The sequence below is a fragment of the Colobus angolensis genome, unplaced genomic scaffold (genome assembly GCF_000951035.1).
Source record: "Colobus angolensis palliatus isolate OR3802 unplaced genomic scaffold, Cang.pa_1.0 Scaffold144, whole genome shotgun sequence".
In the NCBI taxonomy this organism is placed as follows: Eukaryota; Metazoa; Chordata; class Mammalia; order Primates; family Cercopithecidae; genus Colobus; species Colobus angolensis.
Window position 1 is genome coordinate 2,119,958 of NW_012114533.1, and position 24,207 is coordinate 2,144,164.

Sequence of the window (24,207 nt, forward strand, 5' to 3'; positions counted from 1 at the left end):
TACAAATATTCACTATTTGTTCACATTGCTGATTGCTCACATTATCACAAACACCACACACACACACACACACACGCACACACACACGACTCTCACATCCAAAGAAATCCATATCCTCTCAGGCACTGGCAATCCCAGGAGAGCCTGACTCTCCCTGCTCTCCTCAACTCTGCCTTCTCTCCATCTGTCCTCCTCCTTTCCTCTCTCCAGAGCCTTAGGGTCCTGCCCCTCAACATGTCTCTCAAGTTCAGATACCAAGGGCTGCCCCGGTGAAGCATCAGCTCACACCAAACCCAAGTAGCTGAAGGACGCTAGGGTCCGCAAGGAGCAGGCAGCCCTGACTCCGGATCCGGAGGCTTTTATTTATTTTTTCCACATAAATTACACAAGCACTTTATAAAATGGTTACACAGAAAACACCTTATAAGTGCATAACTTAACAACCCCCCCCACAATGGGTTCTGGAGAAATGGGCTGTATTTATGTGAAAACCTGTCTGTGCATACCTGGGTTGAGCTGGGATGTGTGGTGGGGGCCTGGCAGACCAAGTGAGGCTGTTGTGGCTGTTGTGTATGGTGTAGTGTGCCACAGTGTGGCCTTGACCTTGTGTTTGTGCTGGAGGGAGTGCCATGCTGTTCAGGATGAGTGTGTGTCACCCCTGACCTGTGTCTGATCGTGAGGTCCAATATGTAAACACTGTAACCCTGTGTCTGGATGACACTCTGCCATAGATGCCCATGTGTGGCTCTGGGGTGACACCAGGAGGGACAGTGACACCACCTCTGTGTGGGCCTATGAGTTTCCATGTATGTGATGAGAAGTGGGTCACAGAGAAGGGGTTTCCCAGGGCAAATTCAGATGACAGCCCTGGGGACCCAAGAAGCTCCTCTTCCCCTACCTCCCTTGCCTCTCTCTGAATCCCACGTTAAAAATTAAAATAAAATGAAATAAACAAAAACAGAGATTTCTTAACAGTTCAGACGGGTGCGGGACGCGTCTGGGAGGGGGGCACGTGTCCTTATCCCTTGAGCTCTTCTTCCACCGAAGAGAGAACAGTGTCGGCACAAATGTGGGGGCCCTTCGGTGCCGTGCGAGGGCAGTGTTCCCCTCCTGGGTGCAGTCTGAGGCCAGGAGAGGTGGGGAGGAGTCCTGGGTCTCAGGCCTCAGTGACCCCTGAGTGGGCCTGGGGTCCCACAGGGCAGAATGGGCAGGCTCACTCGCAGGCCGACGCCACCGACGTGACGCTAGTGATTTTGGTCGAGTCGTCAGACCACGGCTGTAGATTCTGCAGGGCGAAGAGCGATGAGTTGTGCACGCACAGAGGGTCGGCGGGCAGCGGCTGTGCCAGGCTCTTCTGGAAGGCCTCCTGCTGCAATTGCAGGAGGATGCGGTTCGCTTGCTGCCTCTCGGCCTCCCGTTCCTCCGCAGTCTGCCGTCTGCACCGGGAACAAGCCGTTACCTGCCAGGAGCACCGACCCGGCTCCCTCGTGCGCCCAGCTCCCGGTGAGTTCCCAGGAGATAAACTGAACGAGCGTTGCTCGCCTTTGCAGTCCCCAAATCCAGTTTGGGCCCCTATAACGCGTTCCCTTCTTTTGAGAGTCCTGACTCCAACAAAGACTAGAAACCCCGAAGCGGATGGAGCCAAGGTATCCCAGAGAAGGAGCGGTGGGAAAGTCTGCGAGGCCCAAACAGCTGGGACTCCGCATCCACGCGCAGCGCCCACACCCCGCAGGCCTCACAAGGGGCAGCCAGGGGTAGGATGGCATCTTGCCTCCCCCCCCCCCCCCCCCTGAGGGAGACCAGGTGCCATTCCAAGCCGGAGGGCCCTTACCCTACCCACAAGTCCAGGGCAGAGAGGAAAGGACCAGTCTATGATCTGCTCTGCGGGACGTCTTTTGCCTCCCTCTCTCTGCGAATGTCCTCTAGGCCTTGGGCCTTCTGTGTGGAGCCTTATGCCCTGCGGGGGCTCCTGCTGGACCCACTGGCTTCCTCTGAGGCAGTTCAGGGAGGCAATGACTCACTTATTCCATTTAATGCCTCCCCTCCACCCTGTCAACTGAGATCAAACGTCTGTCTCTAAGGTGGACAGAACTAATGGGAGTCCCCGGGGCCTTCAGAAGCAATTTGTAGGCGATCGATGAAGCCATGCGAAGCCTGCAAGGGCCTCTTTCAGCAGCGGCTGCTGACCTGCTCTGGGCCGCCTTTTCTTGACTGTGTATCTTTCTGTCTTTCGTCTTTCCCTTCTCCCCTGCATTTCAAACGGCCTGAATATTTCTCTTTTATGCTTTGTGTCTTATCTCTCATTTTCTCTCCTCCCCACCCACTTCGTTCTCTCTGAATTAAACGAATTTGTTTGAAAAGAAAATGGTGATTTCAGTCATCCATTGCTTTTCTTTATTATACATAAATAAGACTTCTGCACAGGCTGCCTGTTTTCCTCCTTTTTTTCCTTGAGCGGGGTCCCTATCCCTTCCCACCCCTGAAACTGATTGTGTTTCAGTTTCTCTCTTTGCCTGCCTCTTTCTTTCTCTGTGCCCCTCTCTCTGGGAGGCCTGCCAGGCTGCCTCTCCTCCCCTAGGCCCGAAGCCCTCAGTAGGCCTTGGAAACCGGAGTCCCCCCCAACTCCTGAGCTAGCCCTGGCTCCCTCTTTAGCGTTCCAAGGTCTGAGGCCACATCCCCCACTCCTTCCCCAGTGGCAGGAATGCTGTGGGGTGCGGTAGAATCGTGGGACCATGACTTCCTTTGTGGCCCCGTAGGCGGAATCCCAGGCAGATTCCTCGCCTTCGTTCAGAAAAAGAGGAAACTCCAATTCCTTCCTCCTGCCCCAAGGCCCGCCCGTCTCGGCGCCGCCGACTTCGCCCAGACTTTCCCGCGCTGCCCCACTGGGCCTGAGCTAGAGGAGAAACTCCGGCGGGCAAGGGCCAGATGTGCGGGAGGGTGCAGCGTGCCAGAGGGTGCAGCCGGAGAAAGCGTCAGTGCGCGCGAAGAGGGAGGCTGCTTGGGAGTGTTGGGGACGGTTCACGTCCTTGAGCGTAAATGTGAAAAAACAAAACAAAAAACCCAGTGCGTAGTAACTAGTAACTGGAGTTGTGGCTATGGGAGAAGGGAAAATTCTCTTTCTCACACACACCCATCTGCTCCTAATTGATTCCCCTTTCAGTGGGACCCGCCAAACCCCGCCGCAGCCGGCGCGGATTGATTTTCTCCTTCTAGGGTAGGGACTGGCTGCACCAAAGCCTGGCGTTTGGGGAGGAGACCGTCAACACCGCCGCGGTCTGGGGCCCCCAAACCCTCTGCCGAGAGCCCAGTTGGAGCTCTGCAACAAGGTGCGGGCCGTTCTGCATGTAGTCTCCGGGACAGAGCAGGATTCCATAAGCAAGAGTTTGTGCAAACAAAAAGCTCCCCAGGACACACAGATCCCTGGAGCCTGGACTGCGTGGAGTGCACTAACCCGCCTGTTTGCCAAAGCGGCGGAAGAAACCTGCCGCGTCTACACCGGCAGAGTGTGCCAGCCAGAAAGCCCTGAAGCCTCCGGTAAAACAGAGCCAGGGCCCTTCAGCCCCATCCCAGCTATCGGCCTGCCTCCGTTGCTTCCAGCTCCCCGCAAGCCTAGCGGGAGCTCGCTCCTCCGAAAGGATCAGAAACCGCGAGCGGAGCAAGTGTGTGCGCACCAGAAGAGGCCACGAACCGACAGCTGCCTGAGACCGCGCCGCTCGCGGGCTGCCGGCCCGCCCCGCTTGCTCACCTCCACTTTGTCCGCCGGTTCTGGAACCAGGTTTTGACCTGCGCGTCGGTCATTTTGAGCGCCTTGGCCAGGGCGGCGCGCTCGGCCGAGGCCAGGTACTTCTGGCGGTGGAAGCGCTTCTCCAGCTCGCAGATCTGCAGGCGTGTGAAGGACGTGCGCGGCTTCTTCTTCTTGGGGGGCGTCCGGTTCTGATAGGGGTGACCTATACGGCGTGTTACAGTGAAGGGTGAGAGGGCCACTGGAGCGGGAGACAGACAGACGGCAGAGGCAAGCAGCAGAGCGTCAGGAAGCGTCCCAGGCCCAACACCCCGCGAATCAGCGAGCGCACCAGCTGAACCCCCACGAGCAGGGCCGAGATCCTCCCGTTGCCCTCAGCGCCAAGCCCACGGCGGGAAACGGCCCCCTCCTGCCCGCCAGTCCGACGCCGCCTTCGCAGCTACCACGGAGGCCTCCCTAGCCCCGGGCTCCCGTGAGCCCAACCACCTCCCTGCCGCCCCTCCTCCAAGGGGCAGTCTAAGGCGAGCTAATGGTCACGCTCCCCTCCCCTCAGTCAGCCCCAGACCTTCAGGCTCAGAATAGGAGACCGAACCTGACTCTGGACCCCGACCTGAGCCTCCATCCACAGCAGCACACACCAACACAATGTACAACGGGGGCAAACTCATAGATCTATATACCCAAACAGGACCAGACAAGCACAGGCACGGGACAAGAACACAGGACACAGAGCAACACAAGGCCACAGCCATACACTCGCTCAAAACTCCTTCATGCCTGACACAGTATTAGGGCCCGAGGTAGGCCCTAAACGGAGTACCTTTCACCAGAGGCCCAGGATTAGTAGACTCCCGGCTGGGGTTCCAGCAGGGCCCTTCAAGACTGGCCTGGCCTGGGTGGGGGAATGGGATGGGCACCAGGCCCTGCTGCCCCAGGCCAGAGGAAACTTGGGTTGGGGGCACTGGGGCCCCTCCAGCGAGGGCCCTTCCTGAGGTCTAGACCCAAGCAACTGTTCTTCCTCTGGACACCAGCCCCCACACCACTTCTGCTGTAGCCCCAGAGTCTGGTAAGAAGCTGCAGGAGCAGTTTCCCCGACCGTGCTCCTGCCTGGAACAGAAGCAGGGAGTCAGGGGTGCCTTGGGGTCTCCTGGCCCAGTGTCTAGCTCTCAGCAGCTTCTCCCAAGTAGTTATGTATACCCCCCTTCCACTGTTGGGCCCTTGAGCCAGGGGATCCCCAGGAGTCCCGGTCTCTGCCAGCAGCAGCCAGTGTCTCCTGCCTCCTCTCTCTAAGGCCGGCTGGCTAACCTGGGCTCAATTTGTGGCTGCTTCCCAGCCGGGATGGGAGGATTGTGGTCTGGGATCCAGGGAATCCTAAGGGGAGCAGGAAGTGAGAATAGGGGAAGGGACCCACACCAGAGGGAGAGTTGAACGCCCAGAGCTGAAACCGCAGCAGAGGAAGGTAGGAGTGGGCAGCAGAGAAGACAGCAGCGGCCACCACCTAGTACCTAATGTCCCGGGAGTAGTTCTCCCGCCACCGATCACTGGCCTACCCGGTGCATTATTCATGCCCAAGATAACAGGGCTGGGCCCAGGGTAGGACACGCAGCCCGGACAGAATGAAAATGAAAAGCTAGCTGTCCTGGGCGGCTATGCCCCGCTGCCATCCTCCCAGACGAAGCCTCCTCTCTGGAAAAAAAAAAGGGCCACTGGTTCTGCTGATTTACTGGGGCTCAGAGACCCCGCTGGCCCCGCAGCACCACGGGCACCGGAGCTAGGAGCGCGAAGTGCATGTGTGTAGGGTACTGAAGGTGGGGGGACCTGTTCTTTTCTTGTGTCTGATCCTGGGGCTGGCTTCTTCGGTCCTAGAAGTGCAGCCAGGACGGAAGAAACTGTTCACATTGCACCCCTTTCTCTAAGATTCCCAGACCCGGAGTAGCTGCAGAAGGTGGTCCTGAATCTATGGCCTTCTTCTCTGCCTGACCGGGCCCAGGGATCCCGAGAGGGGACCAGGGAGAGCTTCTCTGAGCAGGGGTCCTTTGGGAGACAGAGAGGGGTCCAGGCTGTGAGAGAACTCTTCAAGCATGGCGAGTCTGCGATGTAGAATCGGGCGGGCGGCTCAACTTGAGGGAAGCACCAAGAAGAGCTGGGCGACCTGGCGCACAGAACCGGCTTTGGGGAACCAGCCGGCGGGGAAAGGGTAACACGGAGCCCGGGCCGCGGCCAGGCGTGGCGCGCGCACAGGCCGGACTCACCTGTGAACCTGTCCTTTGTGTATCTGCGGTTACTCTCCATCCAGGGGAAGGTGAGGCCAGTGAGGTTGTTGACGCCCGGCATGGCAGGCACAGAGGGCACGGTGGGCAAGCCGGTGGCCAGGGGCTGGGGGTGGGCCACGGCTCCGGCGAGCGGCCTGTGTGCCGGCACCCGGATCACCCCGGCAGCGCTGAGTGCCGCCGCACCGCCGCTGCTGCTGCCGCCGCCGCCAGGACCGGGGCCGCCCGCCAAGGCCATGTTCACGTTGTAGGAGCCGGGCAGCGCACCCATGCTGCAGGCGCCGCCGCCGCCTGCCGGGCCTCCGGGGCCGCCGGGGCCTCCGGGGCCGCCCGGACCTCCAGTGCCATAGGCCCCCGCTCCTCCAGCCCCAGCCCCGGCCGCGGAGCCCCCGCCGCCGTAAGTGTAGGCGCCTCCAACCAAGCAGCCAAGGCCGTATTCTCCGTCCTGGAGGCGCGAGGCGGGCCCCATGCAGCCACCCTGGTCTGGGCTGTTGAGGATCTGGTCGATGCCGAAGCTGATGGGCTCTGCGTGGCCCGAGTGGAGGTGGTGCGGTCCCAGGTGCTCCATGCTAGCCCCGGCCCCACGGGGGGGCCCGGGCGGCGGCGCTCGCTGCGCTCGGCTCCGGGGGCAGCTAGCAGGGGCTGGGAGGCAACAGCGGCTCCTGGCTGCGCGGAGACTTGGGAAGCGAAGTGCGCAGAAGGGCTAAAGTAGAAGGGGGAGGGGAGAGAGAGAGGGGGGCCGTATTCTTCCCCTCTCTGGCTTCTGCTTCCCGGCTCCGGCTGCTCGCTCGCTGTTGACTCTGGGACATCAATCACCAGGCGAAAAAGCCCGGTGCAAGAGAGCTTCGCGGTTTCGGCCGGGTCTCTCCATTGGCTGTGCGCGGAGAGGAGCGGGGTGAATGACAGCGCGAGGGAGGGGAGGGGAGGGGGAGAGGAAGGCCAGAAGCCGAGACAGATGCAGGAGCCAGAGATAGAGAGACGGAGACCAAGACTCGGAGTAGTTCATGAGGAGAGAAAAGAGGGGAAAAAGGAGAGGCTTAAAAGGAAAAGGGAAAACAGGAAGCGACCATTCCCAGAGACGGACAGACAAACAAACCCAAGGAGGGTGAAGTCAGCTGTCTTCCCGGCCTGTTGGTAGGCATCCCCTCACTTTGAACTGGGTCAAAGGAGTCCAGCCCACAAGGCGTCTGGGGAAGGGATGTCCCTACCCAACTGGAGAATCTCCCCAAGGGCTCAGCTGGGAAACACCTGTCACTCAACCAGGAGATTTACTCCAAACTTCAAGTCCAGCTTGTTAGAAAGTAGAAGACTGTCTACTCCCCAGGTATGGAGCCCAGGCCCTGAGGCAGAACGGTGAGTTCAGGCTTGTCCTTCTTTAAAACACAGGCCTATGAACAACTGGCTATATGTTATAAAAATCAGCAACCATCCCCCAACTCAGCCTTCTTAGAGAAATTCAGGAAGGGAACATTTCCTGAAAGGCAGGCACAAGTCAAGAGGGTTGGTTTGGGGTCTTCTGCCAGGGTGCCCATGCCTCAACACACGCCTTTCCTTTTAAACAAACAGATGCCTCAAGAAGTAAAATCCTACAGGGTTTGAAAGAGGCAATTCCTACAGTGTTTGAATGAATTCAACCAGATTGCTTTCCACCTAACAATTACCCCAGGGTTGGCTATTCCAGGCAAGAAGACTTTGGACTGTAGTGTGTGTTATTTTCTTACTTTAAGAATCTTGGGAGGAAGCCATAGGGGCTTAAGACCGTAGGGGCTGGGATTGGTGGGACTAGGATCAGGGAAGTACATCCAGGACAAATTTAGGCCTTTCCAACGTTTTGCCAGTGGCTGTCTGGCTGACAGCCCAAGAGAAAAGGAGGAAACTCCCTTTTTCTTCTTCCTCTCTTCCCCCTCTCCAGTAGAAAATGTTTGCTACCTTTTAGAAGTCAAGCTTTGGGAAGGGCACAGGTTGCATCACTTGGGATCTATTTCTGGTCTATTTCAGTTCAGTTTCAGATTAGACTTTTGAGTATGCCCCGTCTCTATCTGGAAAGATGCTAGGATGTGAAGACTCACTTTCTCTCCTCCTCAAGTCTTATTGCAATCTATTTGCTTTGGGCATGTCTGTCACCTCCACTTGAAGAGATCTTGGAGACAGAGAGTGGCTTGTTCATTTCTGTTCTCTCCTGAAGAATACAGCCCCAAACAACAAAATATGCTCATCTTGGGGAATAATAAGTGAATGTATCTCTTTATTTAATAATATTTATTGAGTACTGTACTCACTGTGTCAGGCACTGTTCTAGGCACGGGGGACATAGCAGTGAGCAAAACAAAGGTCCTGACCTCATGAAGCTTACATTCTATAGAGGGGGTCAGACAATAAGCAAAGAAGCAAATACAACAAGACAGATGTTAGTAAGTATTATGGAGAACAATATAAACTCTACACCAATCCTTCGGATGAGTATTCTCCCTATTTTACAGATGTGAGGAAAGCACATTTCAGAATAGCTATGATTGCTGTGGATCAATATGGAGGAGCTAGACTCAACTTGATTTTGTGGGTTAGCCTGGGAACCTAGGTGCTGGTTGGAAGTTCATATCTGTGGGTAAACCTTGTCTGAGCTCCAGCCAGGTGAACAAAGGCCCACTGAAGACAAAGCCAAATGTGAAATTGGCAGTCGTTTGTAAACACTAAGCAGAAACATGAAGGGCTTTGCTCCCTCACCAGTTCTCTTCTTCCCACTTACCGAATCCAGGTACTATACCCCTACCCAGGGACTTCCATAACTTACTTTGGAAGTCGTCTGAACCTGAATGAATCTCTTCCTGCTCTTATCTTGAGGGAACTAAAGCAGAAAAAAATTGTTTACTGGAAGACGGCTTTGTGCCAGGTACCATATCATACTTATCTCATTTAAGACTTATAACAACCCTGGGAAGCTAATAGAAATGTCCCAATTTTTTATAATTGAGAGAATTGAATGAATGTTCATGGCAGTGTTATTCATAATAGCCCAAATGGGGAAACAATTCAGAGGTCCATCAACTGATGAATAGATAAACAAAATTTGGTATATCCACACATGGAATATTATTTAGCCATAAAAAGGAAAAGAAGGGAAATGCTGGTTCATGCTATAACATGGATGAACCTAGGAGACTATTCTGCTAGTGAAAGAAGTCAAGCACAAAGGCTACATATTATAAGATTCCACTTGTATGAAATGCCCAAAATAGGCAAATTCACAGAGGCAGAGAGTAGGTTAGTGGTTTCTGGGGCCTGGGGGCAGCAGGGAATGGAAATTGACTGCTAACGGATACAGAATTCCTTTTGGAGTGATGAAAACATTCTGGATGGTTACAGAACTTTGTAAAATATTAAAACCCACTGAGTTGTGCATTTTAAAGGGGCTGAATATTGTAGCATATGAATTTTATCTCATTTTTAAAAAGAAAAAAATGGCTGGGTGCAGTGGCCTGTGCCTATAGTCCTAGCTGCTCCACAGGGTGAGGCTAGAGGATCACTTGGGGCCAGGAATTCGAGGCTGCAATGTGCTATAATTGCACCTCTAGCCTGGGCAACAGAGCAATGCCCCATCTCTAAAAAGAAAATGAAAACTGAGACTCAGTGAAGAGAATAAACTTGCTCCAAGTTCCATAGACAGAGAAGACTGATCTGGAATCTCAAAACCTGAGCTATTTTCCTTGTTTGAGGCTGAAAACTATGGGGAGGGGTACTGCAGCTGTTTTTTAGGCTGGGTCCTAGTGGCCTCACTCCTTTTAGTCTCACCACCGTTTTACCTGCTGCAGTTAAAACCACATCCTTTGGTGCGAGTTGGTTGAAGGTAAAATTTACAAGACTAAAAAAAAAAAACAAACAAACAAACAAAAAAAAACCCACCTATCTTTCCATGTGCACATCTCTAGCTTAGATGGCCTTCCAACCCTTTTGGCATCTGCCTGATCCACCTGTTGAACTCCTCAGATCTGGCGCCAGTTGTCCAGGGTACTTGGGAGGAGACTTTACCCTTGCTGGCCCAACTTAAAGTTGGCAGAGGTCACCACTACCTTGTACATGGACCACTATGACTGTCAAGCTCTTCTCATTAAAATCCAGCAGCCCAGGGATATACCAACTTTCCCCTGCTATCATAGCCGCTTCCTTGACTGATTTCTTCCTTTTTCCCCTCCCACCTTTTCTGCTTATCAGAGTCAACTTTTATCCCAATTGGGGATACCTCTAACTTTTACCCTCAATGAGGTGCTGGGGTTGTGTGAGTCAGCTTAATCTCAGCCTTTGTCTTCCAACAGGGTATTTGCTGAGGGCCAAGACTACCCTCTCTGTCCCTTCCTTACCTAGAAAGATGAGACTGGAGGGTCAGGATTTGCTGGGCTCTGGCCCCCACCCCTTCTCACGGGAGCAGTGTTACCTGAGCACGGTGTTGCAAGGTTGGGAAGTTTTCTGAAATAGGAGAGGAGACTCACACAAGTTTATATTCGCTGCAGCTTGTGTTTCCACAGTGCTTTTGCATGCCTTGCAAAACAGCCCTGATAGGAACCAGGAGGGAGGGGAAGAAAGCGGGACTCACAGAGCGCCTGCCATGTGTGAGCTGCCTTCAATGGGAAGAATGATCTCTCCACTCATCTTTAATCCTGTAATGTTATCCCCATTTTACAGATGAGAAAACCAAGACACTGAAAGCTGGGAAGGGGCAGACCAGACATAAACACAGCTTTCCTGACTCCACTCACTACAAGCTGCTTCCCTTAAGCCTAAACTTGGCTCTTGCCTCATAGGACCATCTTGCAGGAACCTAGGTGAGTTGCAGATCCTTCTCTCTGGTTCTGAGGCCACCTGGTAACACCCCTCCCCCAAGGACCAGCTCTCCCTGGCCTGCAGAATAAAAAAGTGCCTCCAATTAAAAGAAGAGCAGCTGGGGCCAGGGCCAGGGCCAGGGCTGGGGGAGGAGGAAAGGATGGGCTCAGCCCAAGGGGAGGCCCCTTTGGATCCCACACAATCTCCTCCTTCCCACTCTGAAAGAAACCCCCGGGCCAGGGGTTGTCCTTTAGCTTACGGTTATGTGTGGAAATGTAATTACTTTGTGTTTGTGGGACCATGCATCCATGAGGGGAAAGCTGGATGGGAAAGCATGTGTGACAGTCAGGGTTGAGAGGGCTGTGCAGATGTCCTGGGCATGTCTTTAAGAAACAATTTTAACAATATATTCAATGAATAATTATAGAGCATCTAGTATGTATCAGGCACTGTGTTAGGCTGTTGGGATACAACTGCAAGCAAAATGCATGTCGGTAAGAGCGTTGGAGGAAAAAAAGAGAATCTGGGTATTTGACACAACTGGATTTTGTCACGTGAGGATGTATGTGTCAGTGAGAATGCAAGTGAATGTGTTTTCTGCAACAGGATGAGTATGTGTTTACAACTGTTCCTCTGTAGTGAGTGCCTGTGATGGGATGAGGGCATCTCTCTGCTACAACTGCGTGCTGCAGATAGTGTGTACCGTGGGAGGGGTGTCTTTTATTCCAATGGAATTGTCAGAGAAGTGGCCCTGCATGGGCCTGTGGTCATGAGGAAGGGGACACAGGGTATACCCAGTGGATATATAGTAGGGAAAGGGGACTGAGAAATATGTAAGGGGATGTATAACATGACACGGTCCATGGTGGGGCCAATGCGGTTTGCATTCCTAGTACCAAAGGTGTTCCCTCTGCCTTCCCACTTGTCTCAAAAAAGGAGCAGAAAACTTTCCCTGCTGTGGGAAAGGCAGGATCACCTATAGTGACTTAGGGACTTAAAGACCCGGTAAAAGACACTCTAACTCCAGGAGCCCTGGGTTGGGGAGGAGGGTCTCTAGGAGCCTAGATTGAGGAGGTGGGGGGAGTGAGTAGGTCAAGTGACTCAGCTCAATGAGTCCTCAGGGTTGGGGGGGTGTTCCAAGGCCAGTCCCCTGTCCCTTCACCCAATTCGTACATAAGATATGGAAGACCTCTCCAACACCAATGGATAGGCACACATTTTCCCATCAGTGGAGAGACTCTGAATGGATAGAGGACAGACGGACAGGAGACAGACATGTCCCTGCTGTAGGCCACACTTAGCTGTCACCTTGTGTAGGGGTAGGCAATTTTCTTCTCCTCCCCTGCCCTCTCCTCTCAATCAGAGCCCAGCAGGCGGATGCTTCAGAAATAGGGTGCTTCTGTAGGGATCCCTTCCCTTCACTGTCTCCCCTTCCTGCTTGGCTTCTGACCCTAAAGGAACCTGTTGGCCTCATTACCCGTGGGCATTGAGCTAAGGCCTCAGGCCTCTCTCTGACTAATTCCCTCCCAAGGGAGGCCCAGAGACCCTCAGTTTCCACCATCCATCCAGCACTGTCTTGACCATGGTGGCCTTGATTAGGGAATCTCCCATCCTGAGTCACCTCCAAGGATGCCAGAAACCTGGAAAGGGGCAGGTAAGGAGTGGGCTAAGAGAAGGCTCAAGGAAGGACAGACCCCCAGGGCCCTGCTCTCCCCAGACAGCTCTCAAAGGGCTCCCTGGGCACAGCATTCGGAGTCCCATCAGTGAGTCCCACCAGTAGGGCAGCTGAGCCTAGGACCCAGGGCTGTGGACCCGCCCCAACCTCTCCCATCCTTGGTGTCTCCCTTGGCTCCACTCTGCTAGACAGGTGGGTCTGTGCTGGGTCCAGAAGCCAAGCCCTGTACTGAGGTGTGGGGGAGGGAGAAGAAGCCAAGAAAGCACCAGGCAGCTGTGGGACCAGCCCTCTGAGGGCCCTGCTGCATTCTAAGAGCCATCCTATTCCCTCCTGGGGTTGGCAAGCTCCCTTTGCGGTCTGCAGAAAGGACTTCTACAGGTGTGCAGATCCCTCACTCTGCCTGTGCGCAGTAAAACAGAGGAATGAGGCAAACTTTCCAGCTGGGTGGGTGATGGCCCTGAAGTGGCCAGCTCTACCCAGATTTCTCATCTCAATTCCTTGCCTCTGCCGGGGGTGCAGATTTGTCCTCAGAGTAAGGGTGGGTGGAGAGGCCCAAGTGCAGAAAACCCAGCCTCCCAGGGGACCCAGTCCTGAACTGTGGCTGAAGATGTGGAGGTGGGGGTCATGCAGTCCCTCCTAGCTGCTAGGGCCTCCTTGACATGGGCAGGTCTAAGTTGTTTCAGGGAGTGCTCAGGACTGTTTGCACATTGGAAGCTGCAGGCTCCCACTGAGCTGGAGCTGGACTATGCTGGGAGTGGAAAACCGACTGGGACCCCTCCTCAAGATGACAGGGACTGGCTACCCAGGCATCTGCCTCCACCCCGAGCCTGGTGGATGGAGTTCAGGTTTTATATTAACTTGCCAAGCTCCTCCTCCACCAGAAAAGCAAGGCAGGGTGGGGAGTGGTGGAGAAAATGGCCTCAGCTGGGGAGACCCAGCTGCTGGCCGGTGGTAGTGTGGGGGGGAGGTTAACATGTTCCCTATGGTGTCCTGACTGCACACTAAAGCACAGCATATACACCAATGGTGACACACAGAAATACCTAACTCCCAAAGACTTCCAGACACAGGCTTGGCACAGAGGCAACACCCTCACACACAGATGCACAGATGCCCACTCACCTTGCACACGAACACGCAGAAACTCCTCGGTGTGCAGTCCCCACAGGTGCCCACAAAGCCTCCTTTATGCACCCATGTGCAGATGCCCACAAACACTCCCACCCCACTCAGTCTCTGCAGCACAGATCCAGAGCCAAACGAAACCTTCTCCCTCCGTGCACACAGCCCTAGGATCGCTGGTGCACAGGTACACACAGACACACCCAACCACACTCCTACAGACTTACAGGCATGCTCACTTCCACACCGATCTTCCTGCTCAGATAACACAAAACAAAACAAAACACAAAACAAAAACACCCCCTCCCCTCTCACACATACTCTGAAGACGGCCACAGGGAGCTCAAAAGCAACCACAGTTTCCCAGCTTTCCTGGGAAGTCCACGGTCGCCTTCCCTCGCGGGGAAGGAGTTGGGGGGGTGGTGCGGGGCAAGTCGCAGGTGCCAGAAGTGGGTGTGGGTGGGGTGAGCGCCGAAGGGGGATGAACCGCATCCATATGCATGGTCTTCGCGCACAAAGAGCAGCTGCCCAGAGCTGGAGTCCCGGCGGGCCCGGAGTCGCACTGAGGCGACGGCGGCCCAACTAATTGAATTAGGTCGGCCCGGCCCTGCCACCCGCGCGCCACCCGCGTCCGCTCTGCCACCCGTCTCCGGCCGCCGCAGGCGCTCCTTGGGTACCGAGAGACGGATTGAGGGAAGGAGGTGTCTCCGCCTGAGCTCCGGCCCGAGGCTGCCTCTCCCCCCGGAAATAATCCCATTGTCCCGGGGGCTGCGGGCGGCCCTGGGCGCCCGGGATCCCCAACTGGACTGCGGCACTGTGATTAATGGGACGGCGGCAAGGGAGCTGACACCAGGAGGGCCGTGGCTCTCCTCCGCCCAGTCCTTCTCAGCTGCCCTGCGTTCCGGTGCCCCTTCCCCACCAAAGTCGGGAAGCTAGAGCGGGGAGGGGCGAGGGGCGGGTGCGGGGAAGGTCACTGCTGGGAATTAGACCAGTTAGGGGCCTTCCTGAGTGTGGTATGAGCCTGAGGTGAGCGAGTGTGTCTGGGTGTGCAGCCATGTGCCCGAGTGTGCAAGAGCATCCAGAGCTGTCAGCCCCTGTCAGTGGGGTGGGATGCTGGGGGGTGTGGATATGGTAAAGTGCACAAGTACTACAGGGCAGGAATTATTAGAGCTGTGTGTAGTGAGGCAAGGATGGGATTTGTAAGGAGAGGAAGCTCCCATCCCTGGGAGCCACAGTAGCCTCAAGACCAGGGAGCTGGGCCTGAGTCCCAGCACTGCCCTAGGTCCCACATAAAGTCACTGCCTGGCACCTGCCCTCCTGTCGGCCCAGATTTCTGCAGCCACCTCACCCCTAGACCCGACCACCGGCAATTTACAGTGGGGCTCCTGGCACCTCACTTTTCCCATTCTCCCCTACCTGCCATGGGCTCCACCTTCCTGGGATGAAGCACCAGCAGTTTCTCTTCAGCTCTTCCACTCCTGACATCCTTGATATCTGGACTGTTCCAGTACTTGTAGCCCTTTTGAGATTAGGCTCACAGATCTCCTGCACCCACTCCACAATACACAGGAAGCCTCCGATATGTGGCTGGGAAATAACTCCTCTGACCTAGGTGGCCTGTGGCTCCTAGGGCGGAGACTTTGTGTGTCTGTCCCTGAACTGCAAGTGCCTAGGGGCAGACCAGAGTCTCTGCTTGTCACCAGCAGATACCCACCCAGAGGTGTTCTGGACACCAGTGAGACTTCCCTGGCTGTTGAACTCCACCCAAGATTGGTGCAGACCAGAATATTCAGGGAAGTGGGCATGGGGCATGCCCCTTAGTCCCACAGGGCAATTCGCCTTCTCCACTGCGAAGCCAGATACCTGGTTCTGGACTGAGTGTACATGTGAGGTGCCCTAGGGATCCAGGCTCGGGGTTCTTAGGGCGGTGGAACAGGGAAACCATCCTAGGAGTCTCAGGCTGCACTGGGTATTCAGGATCATCCCAGTGGCCAACACAGCCCCAGCCAGGACCCCTCCCACCTGCTGCTGCCCTCTACTGCCCCCCTCACCCCTACTTGCCAAATCACCCACTTCCTCACCTCCAGTGCTACCCCTAGCCCCATCTCACTCAACTCTGGAGTAGTTTGCCTCCTGGCAAAAGAAAATCCTGACTAAGGGTGGGAGCTAGGCGAAGGCTGAGCCTTCCACCCACCAGAAAGACTCAGTGCTTCTGAGGTCTTTGTGCCCCATTCGCCAGGGACCACTACCTGGGAGGGGTAACACCACGGGGAGACATGGCTGCTGCCCATGCCGGCACATCCTCCACTGCTGCCCAAGGCTCAGTGAGGTAGGTTGAGGAGGGAGCTCTGGGCTGGGGACAGCCAGGGGGACACCCAGAGGGCATGCGGCACCAACATTGGATATTCTCGCAGGCCCACCGCCAGGCCTGGGCGGCCAGTACCGTATTTCCTGGGACTTTTACTGCAGCACCGAGATGAACAGTGACATTCCCCTCTCCCCTTTCATAAATATTGCATCTTCCCAATGCAATTACAGGAGACGGAACGGCATGAGCGTTTACTAAATAAGATTATGGGGTAATGCTAATGCAGTTTATGTCTGCGCTCTGACACCAGACAAACTCCCTATTAATAACCTCTCAATGAGGCACGAGGCTCAGAACGCAGAGCCCGCGGCTTCCGGGCCGCGCACTCTGCAAGAACGGCCGAAGCAAAGCGTGGCCGCCTCATGCTGGGGGCCACGGCCTGCGCCCTCTTTCAGGGGTGCTGGGTTCCCAGCCTTTCCGGGCCTCTTGGCCAGGAGTTCCCCCTGCGCCCCTTCTCCGGGGGCAGCCTTACCGAAGCCGGGAGCCTCATCTGCACCCTCACCTCCTCCATTTATCGTCTATTTCTGCAGCAGTTTAGTCCCAGCTGGTGCTAAGCCCCTCTCTTCCAAATCCACACTGCTGGGAGGGGCCCAAATTTTCTCTCCTAAAGGGGAGAAAGCCTTGTTCTTCCCCCTCTCTGAAATTGCTCAAGGCTTCGCATTGCCTTGGCGGTGGGGATCCAAACCCCTTCCCCCTCCATTCAAGGCACTGCGCTTACTTTCGTTCCATCTGTAGTAACTTGCCCCAGTCGCTGGCTGCCCTTAGTCCTGTTGTACCAACTGATAGAAACGCTCACACCTTCCCCACTCATTCCTCGGGTGCAAAGCCCTGACAACCCCTATCCTTATGCCCAGCCCCACAAAAAGGAAAGAAAATTTCCACTCCTACTTCAAAAACGAAGTCAAAGTTTCGCCTCCCTGCACATTCTCAGAGCACAGTTCGTGAGCCCCTCCTCAAGTGGCCAAGAGCACACAATTTTTTAAAACTACCGTTTTTGGCCAGGCACAGTGGTACACATGTGTAATTTCAGCACTTTGGGAGGCCAAGGTAGGAGGATCGCTTGAACCTAGGAATTTAAGAGTAGCCTAGGCAACATAGTAAGACCTCATCTTTATAAAAAATAAAAAAGTAGCTGGGCATGATGGTGCACGCCTGTAGTCCCAGCTACTTCAGAGGCTGAGGTGGGAGGACCCTTGAGCCCAGGAGCTCTACGCTGCAGTAAGCCATGATTGTGCCACTGCACTCCAACCTGGGTGACAGGTCCAGACTCTGTCTCAAAAAACACAACAAAACAAGACAATCCTTTTTTGGATCACAGATTTGGAGTCACAGAGACATGGGTCTAGTCACAGGATATAGAGTTATAATCACACTGCTTTTATAGTGTGTTTGTAAACAGATCAGTTAACTGCTCTAACTCTTGCTTTTCTTGCTTATGAGAGGTATAGTGAATTCTGTCTTCTAATTCATCAAGCCATTGTCAGTATCAACATAAAGAAGAAACAGTATAAATGTTTCCTAATTTATTGGGGTATCTCTGTTTTCCTATCTTTCTTGTGATTGCACTGATCTTTATGTAAGATGTATATCTTCCCTACTGGTTCAGTCCTGCTCAATTTTCCGGACTCAATTGATGAGTTCCTCAGACATACTGTGTGCCTTTCTTGCCTCCCTAACCCCTCTTCTTGAGTCTTCTTTAGGGTCCCATTAAGAGGGCAGGGCTAAGGTGACAGAGATCTGGGAAAATAGGGGATGGGCACAGCAGAAAAGTGCAGACAGGATTTCAAGGTCAAGAGAGCCAGCCCCCTGCCTAGTTCTTGCCCTGTTGCTTGCTGGTCATTAACACAATCCCTGGTTCTTCTCGGCCTTCAAATAAAAAGAAATTTCATGCCCAAGGACTCAGTAATGAGGAACCAGGGAGGGGCTGGGGAGCCTGCAATCTCAGCAAAAGTTTCCCCACCTCAGAGGCCTCCTCTCCTTCTTCCCTCCTCCTCCTTGCTTCTGAAGTCAGCAAAACCTTTGAGCAGCTACTGGAAGAAAGAGGCCTCTCTGCCTTTGGAGCAAGCAGAAGAGTGAGGAGCACTAACAAGGCCTCTTTGTAGGCCTCCTGGAGCCCCTCTCCAGCAGCCACCACCTCTCCATCAAGGTCGAATTGTGCTGGCCCCTGAAAGGCCATAGGGGACAGGATGGGGCCCAGAGCCTGTTGAATGGGGGGACAGTGAATGCTTTACTATATTCTTCTGTCCTTTGCACCTTAAAACTGGGGCTAGACCTAATCTGGCCAGCACACACTTATTGTCCTGGGTTACAAGTGACTTTGCTGAATGCTGAAAACCTGTCTTAATCCGCCTGGGGACATTTCTAACTGACCACAACATCCCTCTGCTTATTTATGAAGGATTAGACCTTCTCTCTACCCCACCTCTTCTGGTCAGTGTTCTTCCTGAGTCTTTTCAAAGTGCTCTGGGTATGGGAAACCTTCCTAACCAGGCCTTTCACATGACTTGTACATAGTATATAGATACACACACACACACAGAGACACACACACACACACACACACACACAAACTCAGAGGTACATACAGACTCCTCACTCTCAAAAACATGTATGCAAACTCCTAAGCGTAACACATTGACCATCACTGAAGTGGGTCCAGCTTTGCAGACACGCATCTGTACTATCCCCCACTGAAAAGCGTGCACTCAGAGATGCATACAACCACACAGGTGTGCATGTCCGCACAGAAGAACACGCACACATAAATGCACAACCAATCAACTGCCAAGCATTGTTTCCAAAGGTGATGCTGCCACAGAATATCCCAGAGTTTTCCAGGATTGAGGAAAGTGGCTTCTCTTATCCTTGATGGGAATTCTGTGTACATATTATAATGTGTTCAACGTATTTGGGCCTTGTGCAATCGTATGACAGTATTGGTAAAAACCACTCCCCAGAAGGTACCTGGGCTATGAGTCATCCCGGAGAACCTAGAGAAGTAGGAAGAGCAAAAGTCTGTGCTGAGGGGTGTGGCCTATTCATTGGACTCAGAGCCTGCCCATCATCTGCACTCTGTAAGCCAACTGAAGAGCTTAAAACAGGAAATAGGAACCTAGTGGGCAGGCTCCAGTGGGGTGTGGACTTTGAAAAAAGAAAGGAAGAAGCTATTTGGGCCTCTCTCAGGGAGTGGCTCTCAGTTCCAAAAAGCAGAAGGTGTGGCCACTAGGGGCCTGATAAAGCCAGGCCTGATCACGGCCTGGCCATGCCTGATAAAGCCTGACCATGGCTAGGAAGAACAGTTGAGCTACACCAAAGAGTTTGTTTCTACCTCTGTGTACTTCAAGAAAACCAATCAGGACAGAGGAGTGGACTAGGGTAAACTGGTGGGGCTTCAGGGAGCCAGAGTGGAGCCAGATTGGAGCCAAGTATAATGGAAAGACCAAAGGCATTGATATTTGGCCACTTGGGCTCAAATTCTTCCTCTGCCACTTCACTAGCTGTGTGGTCTTGGGTAACACACTTAACCTCTCTGATCTACTGTTTCCTCCCCTATAAAATGGAGATATGCTACCTATCCCATATGATTGTGGTGAAAGTTAAAACAAATCAAAAGATGTAAAAGTGCTTAGCTCAATGCCTGGCACTTGGCAGGATCCCACAGATGGTGGCTGTATAAGAGACAGAAGTAACTAGAAGGCCAGTGTAAGAAGGTCTGAAACCCAGGACAGGAAGACTTAGGGTCCTCCTTAGGATTGGGGCTGCTGCGACAAAGGCAGGACCCACAAAAAGAAGGGCAACTACAAGCTGAAGTGCCTTTTCCTAGTCAATGGAGTGGTGCAGATGGTTAACAATTTCATAGGCCGGGCCCGGTGGCTCAAGCCTGTAATCCCAGCACTTTGGGAGGCCGAGTCGGGCGGATCACGAGGTCAGGAGATCGAGACCATCCTGGCTAACACGGTGAAACCCCGTCTCTACTAAAAAATACAAAAACTAGCCGGGCGAGGTGGCGGGCGCCTGTAGTCCCAGCTACTCCCGGAGGCTGAGGCAGAAGAATGGCGTAAACCCGGGAGGCGGAGCTTGCAGTGAGCTGAGATCCCGCCACTGCACTCCAGCCTGGGCGACAGAGCGAGACTCCGCCTCAAAAAAAAAAAAAAAAAAAAAAACAATTTCATGTCAGACTGCCCCCGCTTGAATTCTACTAGCTATGTGACCCAGAGAAAATTTCTCTAACTCAGCTGGGAGTGGTGGCTCATGCCTGTAATCCCAGCACTTTGGGAGGCCGAGGCAGGCGGATCACCTGAGGTCAGGATTTCAAGACTAGCCTGGCCAACATAGTAAAACTCCATCTCTACTAAAAATACAAGAATTAGCTGGGCATGGTGGCATGTACCTGTAGTCTCAGCTACTTGGGAGGCTGAAACAGGACAATTGCTTGAACCTGGGAGGTGGAGGTTGCAGTGAGCTGAGATCATGATACTGCACTCCAACCTGGGCAAAAAAAACAAAGAAAATTTATCTGAATCAGTTTTCTCATCAGTAAAACGGCATAATAGTAATTATGATCTACTTCATGAGCTTATTATGAGAAGTCAGTGAGTTAGTATTTGTAAAGTGCTTTGACTAGTACCCATCACATAATATGATACTATAAAATGTATGCTAAATAAATAAGAATAAACCAGGTTCCCACACTGACAAGGAACGGGGTTCTGAAAAGGTCTGGGGTAGCAGGGCTGCCACAGGTGGGGAGAGAGGTGGGCAACCTGCCTCTGGCTGTGAGATCCGTGCTCCTTAGAACTCTGTGCTCTCGGCTGGGCGTGGTGGCTCGTGCCTATAATCCCAGCACTTTGGGAGGCTGAGGCGGGCAGATCACTTGAGGCCAGGAGTTCAAGACCATCCTGGGCAACATGGCGAGACGCCGTTCTCTACAGAAAAAAGAAAAAAAAAATAGGCAAACAGGCATGGTGTCACATGCCTGTAGTCCCAGCTACTTAGTCCCAGGCTAAGGTGGGAGCATTGCTTGAGCCCAGGAGTTGTGATTGTGCCGTTGCACTCCAGCCTGGGTGACAGAATGAGACCCTGTCCCAATTTTTTAAAAAATATAAAAACCAACAATGCATGCTGGGTGCAGTGGCTCATGCCTGTAATCCCAGTAGTTTGGGAGGCTGAGGTGGGCAGATCACTTGAGCTCATGAGTTTGAGACCAGCTGGTCAACATGGCAAAACCCCATCTCTACAAAAAATACAAAAACTAGCTTTGTGTGATGGTGCCATGCCTATAGTCTCAGTTTCTCAGGAGGCTGAGGTGGGAGGATGGCTTGAGCCGGGGAGGTGGAGGTTGCAATAAGCCAAGGTGGCGTCGCTGCCCTCCAGCCTGGGTGATAGAGCCAGATCTTATCTTTAAAAAAAAAAAAAGCATGTTAAATTTTTAAAAATTTGAAGAAGACAGTATACTTTAACAGGCTAAACTCAGAAAAAGCACAAGTTTTAGCTTGTGTGTGTGTCTCACTCTGCTGCTCAGCTGGAATGGAGTAGTATGATCGCAGCTCACGTCAGCCTCAAACTCCCGGGCTCAGGGGGCTCAGGGGATTCTCCCACCTCAGCCTCTTGAGCAACTGGGACTACAGGTGCACACCGCCATGTCTGGCTAATTTTTGTACTTTTTGTAGAGACAGGGTTTCACCATGTTGCACAGGCTGGTCTCGAACTCCTGAGCTCAAGCAATCCACCTGCCTCAGCCTCCCAAAGTGCTGGGATTGCAGGTGTGAGCCACTACTGGTTTTAACGTTAATAAAGATTAAGAGATGAAGCATTATGATTGATGTAAACATACATCATGGTGGTGTTTAATGTTGATGAAGTTTTTTGTTGCTGAGAAGGTAGGAGTTCGGTAAAATGGGGAAGGGAGAGGGATGTGTTTGCATCTTTCTGTCAGCACAGAGGAGACCTTGGTGCTGCTTGTGAAAGGGCTGTGCCTCTACCTGCTGTGGGTCCGATAGGGGTCCTGGCAGCAGAGCTCCAGGGAAGCTAGCTGGGGATACTTACTCATCTTCCAATCTGATCCTGAGCCTGTGCTTTCCTGTCTCCAAACCAGACTCAGATACCTGCCAGCCACCTAGAAGCCAGATGACTGGGGTGCCAATTCCAATCCTCCACTTAAAAACCGGGCAAGGCCGGGAGCGGTAGCTCACGCCTATAATCCTAGAACTTTGGGAGGCTGAGGCAGGCAGATCACCTGAGGTCAGGAGTTTGAGACCAGCCTGCCCAATAAGTCTCTACTAAAAATACAAAAATTAGCCAGGTGTGGTGGTGTGTGCCTGTAATCCCAGCTACTCCAGAGGCTAAGGCAGGAGAATTGCTTGAACCCAGGAGGCGGAGGTTGCAGTGGTGGAGATTGCACCACTGCACTCCATCCTGGGCCATAGAGCAAGGCTCCATCTCAAAAAATAAAATAATAAAATAAAATAAAATAAAAATAAAAAAATAAAAACTGGGCTGGGTGCCATGGCTCACGCCTGTAATCCCAACATTTTGGGAGGCTAAGGCAGGGGGATCATGAAGTCAAGAGATCGAGACCATCCTGGCCAACATGGTGAAATCCCATCTCTACTAAAAATAAAAAAAAAAAGATAGCTGGGCGTGATGGCAGGTGCCTGTAGTCCTAGCTTCTCGGGAGGTGGAGGCAGGAGAATTGCTTGAACCCGGGAGGTGGAGGTTGTAGGGAGCTGAGATCACGCCACTGCACTCCAGACTCACGACAGAGCGAGACTCCGTCTTAATAATAATAATAATAATAATAATAATAATAACTGGATGACCTTGGACCAGTAGCTTGACCTTTCTAGACCTCAGTTTTCTCATCTGGAATTGGGAATAATTACAGCACCTCTTCATAGAGCACCTGTGAGGGTTAAATTCATGTAAAGCCCACAGAATAGTGTCTGTCCCAGAGTAACTTAGGAAAAGTTGGTGATGATTCAGGCTGGAGTTGAGTTGAGGGAACTCTAATAGGGGAGTCAGAAAATGGTGATTGACTTCCGTGATGCCTCTGTCTCCTGGGTCTTTGGCTGGTTTTTGAAGCTGAACCCATCTGGTTTTCTCCTTCATCTGATGCGGCAAGAGAAATTTGGCCAGGAGGGGGCCATTGGTGCAGACCAAGCATCCAGTGGGAACATACAGGGGTCAGCTACCTTGGATTCCTCCTCCCCATTTGGGGGTTCAGCTTCCCTATTTCCCCCAGGGACAAAGACCCAGCCAGGTCACTCTCAGGGATTCAGGGAAAATAAGCATTGTGTCTGGGGCATAAAGAAAGGCCAAGTTCTGGGCATGTGGCTGTGGGCATGTCTTACGGGACAGAGACAGCCCCCCAAGAGGAGGACTGGCCTCCTGCTAACTCTTAGTCTTGCCTGGAGTGTCTTTGTGCTGGGCTTCCTCCAGCAACCTCACCCTTACCGAAAAATAGGGATGCTTTTCTTGAACTTCCTCTTTCTATTCCTCCTTCTAAGTCAGGGACAGATGGGGTGGCAGGGTTGGGAAGTATAGTGATCTGTTTCTTATCACTGTTGCCTGTATGTCCTGATATAAAACCTGGGAGTCTTCTTGTCTTTTGGTGAAAACTTTGTTTATTGCTACATTTTATTATCATATCACTCATTAAAATTAGCCAAAATAGGACTTTCCAGGACCTACTTAGTGGCCACATAGTAGCCTCTGGCTACAAAGGGAGCGGCTGCTGGGTCCACAGAGGATAAAGAGACACACAGCGCAGGAGTCTTTCAGAGCCACATTGCAAAGTGCTTTCTTCTCTTGAGACTGGACCAGGTGAGCCTGTAAGAGCCAAGGTGACTACAGAATAAAGTGAATGTCAGCCCTGCGGGGAGGGGGGCCCAGAGGTCAGCTACAGAGAAGGGGAAGAGGATCCTGCCTGGCCCAACAGAGCAGCCAGCCCCACATAAGTGCTTGAAGTTTGAACCCAGACAGAGTCGGGGTTGATGACCAAGAGCCTTCTTTCATTCATCCACCCATGCATTTATCTATATACCCACTTATTTGTCTATACAGTCAACTTTATTGAGCTTTGCTCCAAGCCAGGACTGCCCGGTGCTGAGCTGAACAGATCTGTAGGAAAGGAGTTTGAGACAGACCCATGGGATGTGGGTTTGGCAATCTTTCTTTTTTTGTCTTTCTTTCTTTCTCTTTCTTTCTTTCTTTCTTT

At 53.0% G+C, this 24,207-nt stretch overlaps 1 protein-coding gene and 1 long non-coding RNA gene across 4 annotated transcripts in view; one reads left to right on the forward strand and one right to left on the reverse strand.

Annotated features, from left to right (window-relative positions):
• Nucleotides 1-342: 342 nt before the first annotated feature.
• Nucleotides 343-7,617, reverse strand: TLX1 (T-cell leukemia homeobox 1). 2 transcript variants are annotated; one of them, XM_011935517.1, is made up of 3 exons: nt 5,995-7,617; nt 3,746-3,947; nt 343-1,436 (listed from the first exon to the last, which is right to left on the reverse strand). In XM_011935517.1, the coding sequence occupies exons 1-3, from the start codon at nt 6,578-6,580 to the stop codon at nt 1,214-1,216; spliced, it is 1,011 nt and encodes a 336-aa protein (XP_011790907.1). In that variant the 5' UTR covers nt 6,581-7,617; the 3' UTR covers nt 343-1,213. The 2 variants fall into 2 exon arrangements, with proteins under 2 accessions (XP_011790907.1, XP_011790908.1); XM_011935518.1 differs by having other exon boundaries at nt 343-1,459; nt 5,995-6,862.
• The window catches only part of LOC105507127, a 43,041-nt gene continuing 25,809 nt past the window's right edge, over nt 6,976-24,207 (forward strand). The window contains exons 1-2 of one of the 2 annotated variants that reach the window (XR_001001046.1): nt 6,976-7,365; nt 10,690-10,829. This is a non-coding gene — a long non-coding RNA (uncharacterized LOC105507127). The remainder of the gene's footprint in view (nt 7,366-10,689; nt 10,830-24,207) is intronic. The other variant, XR_001001045.1, reaches the window with a different exon arrangement.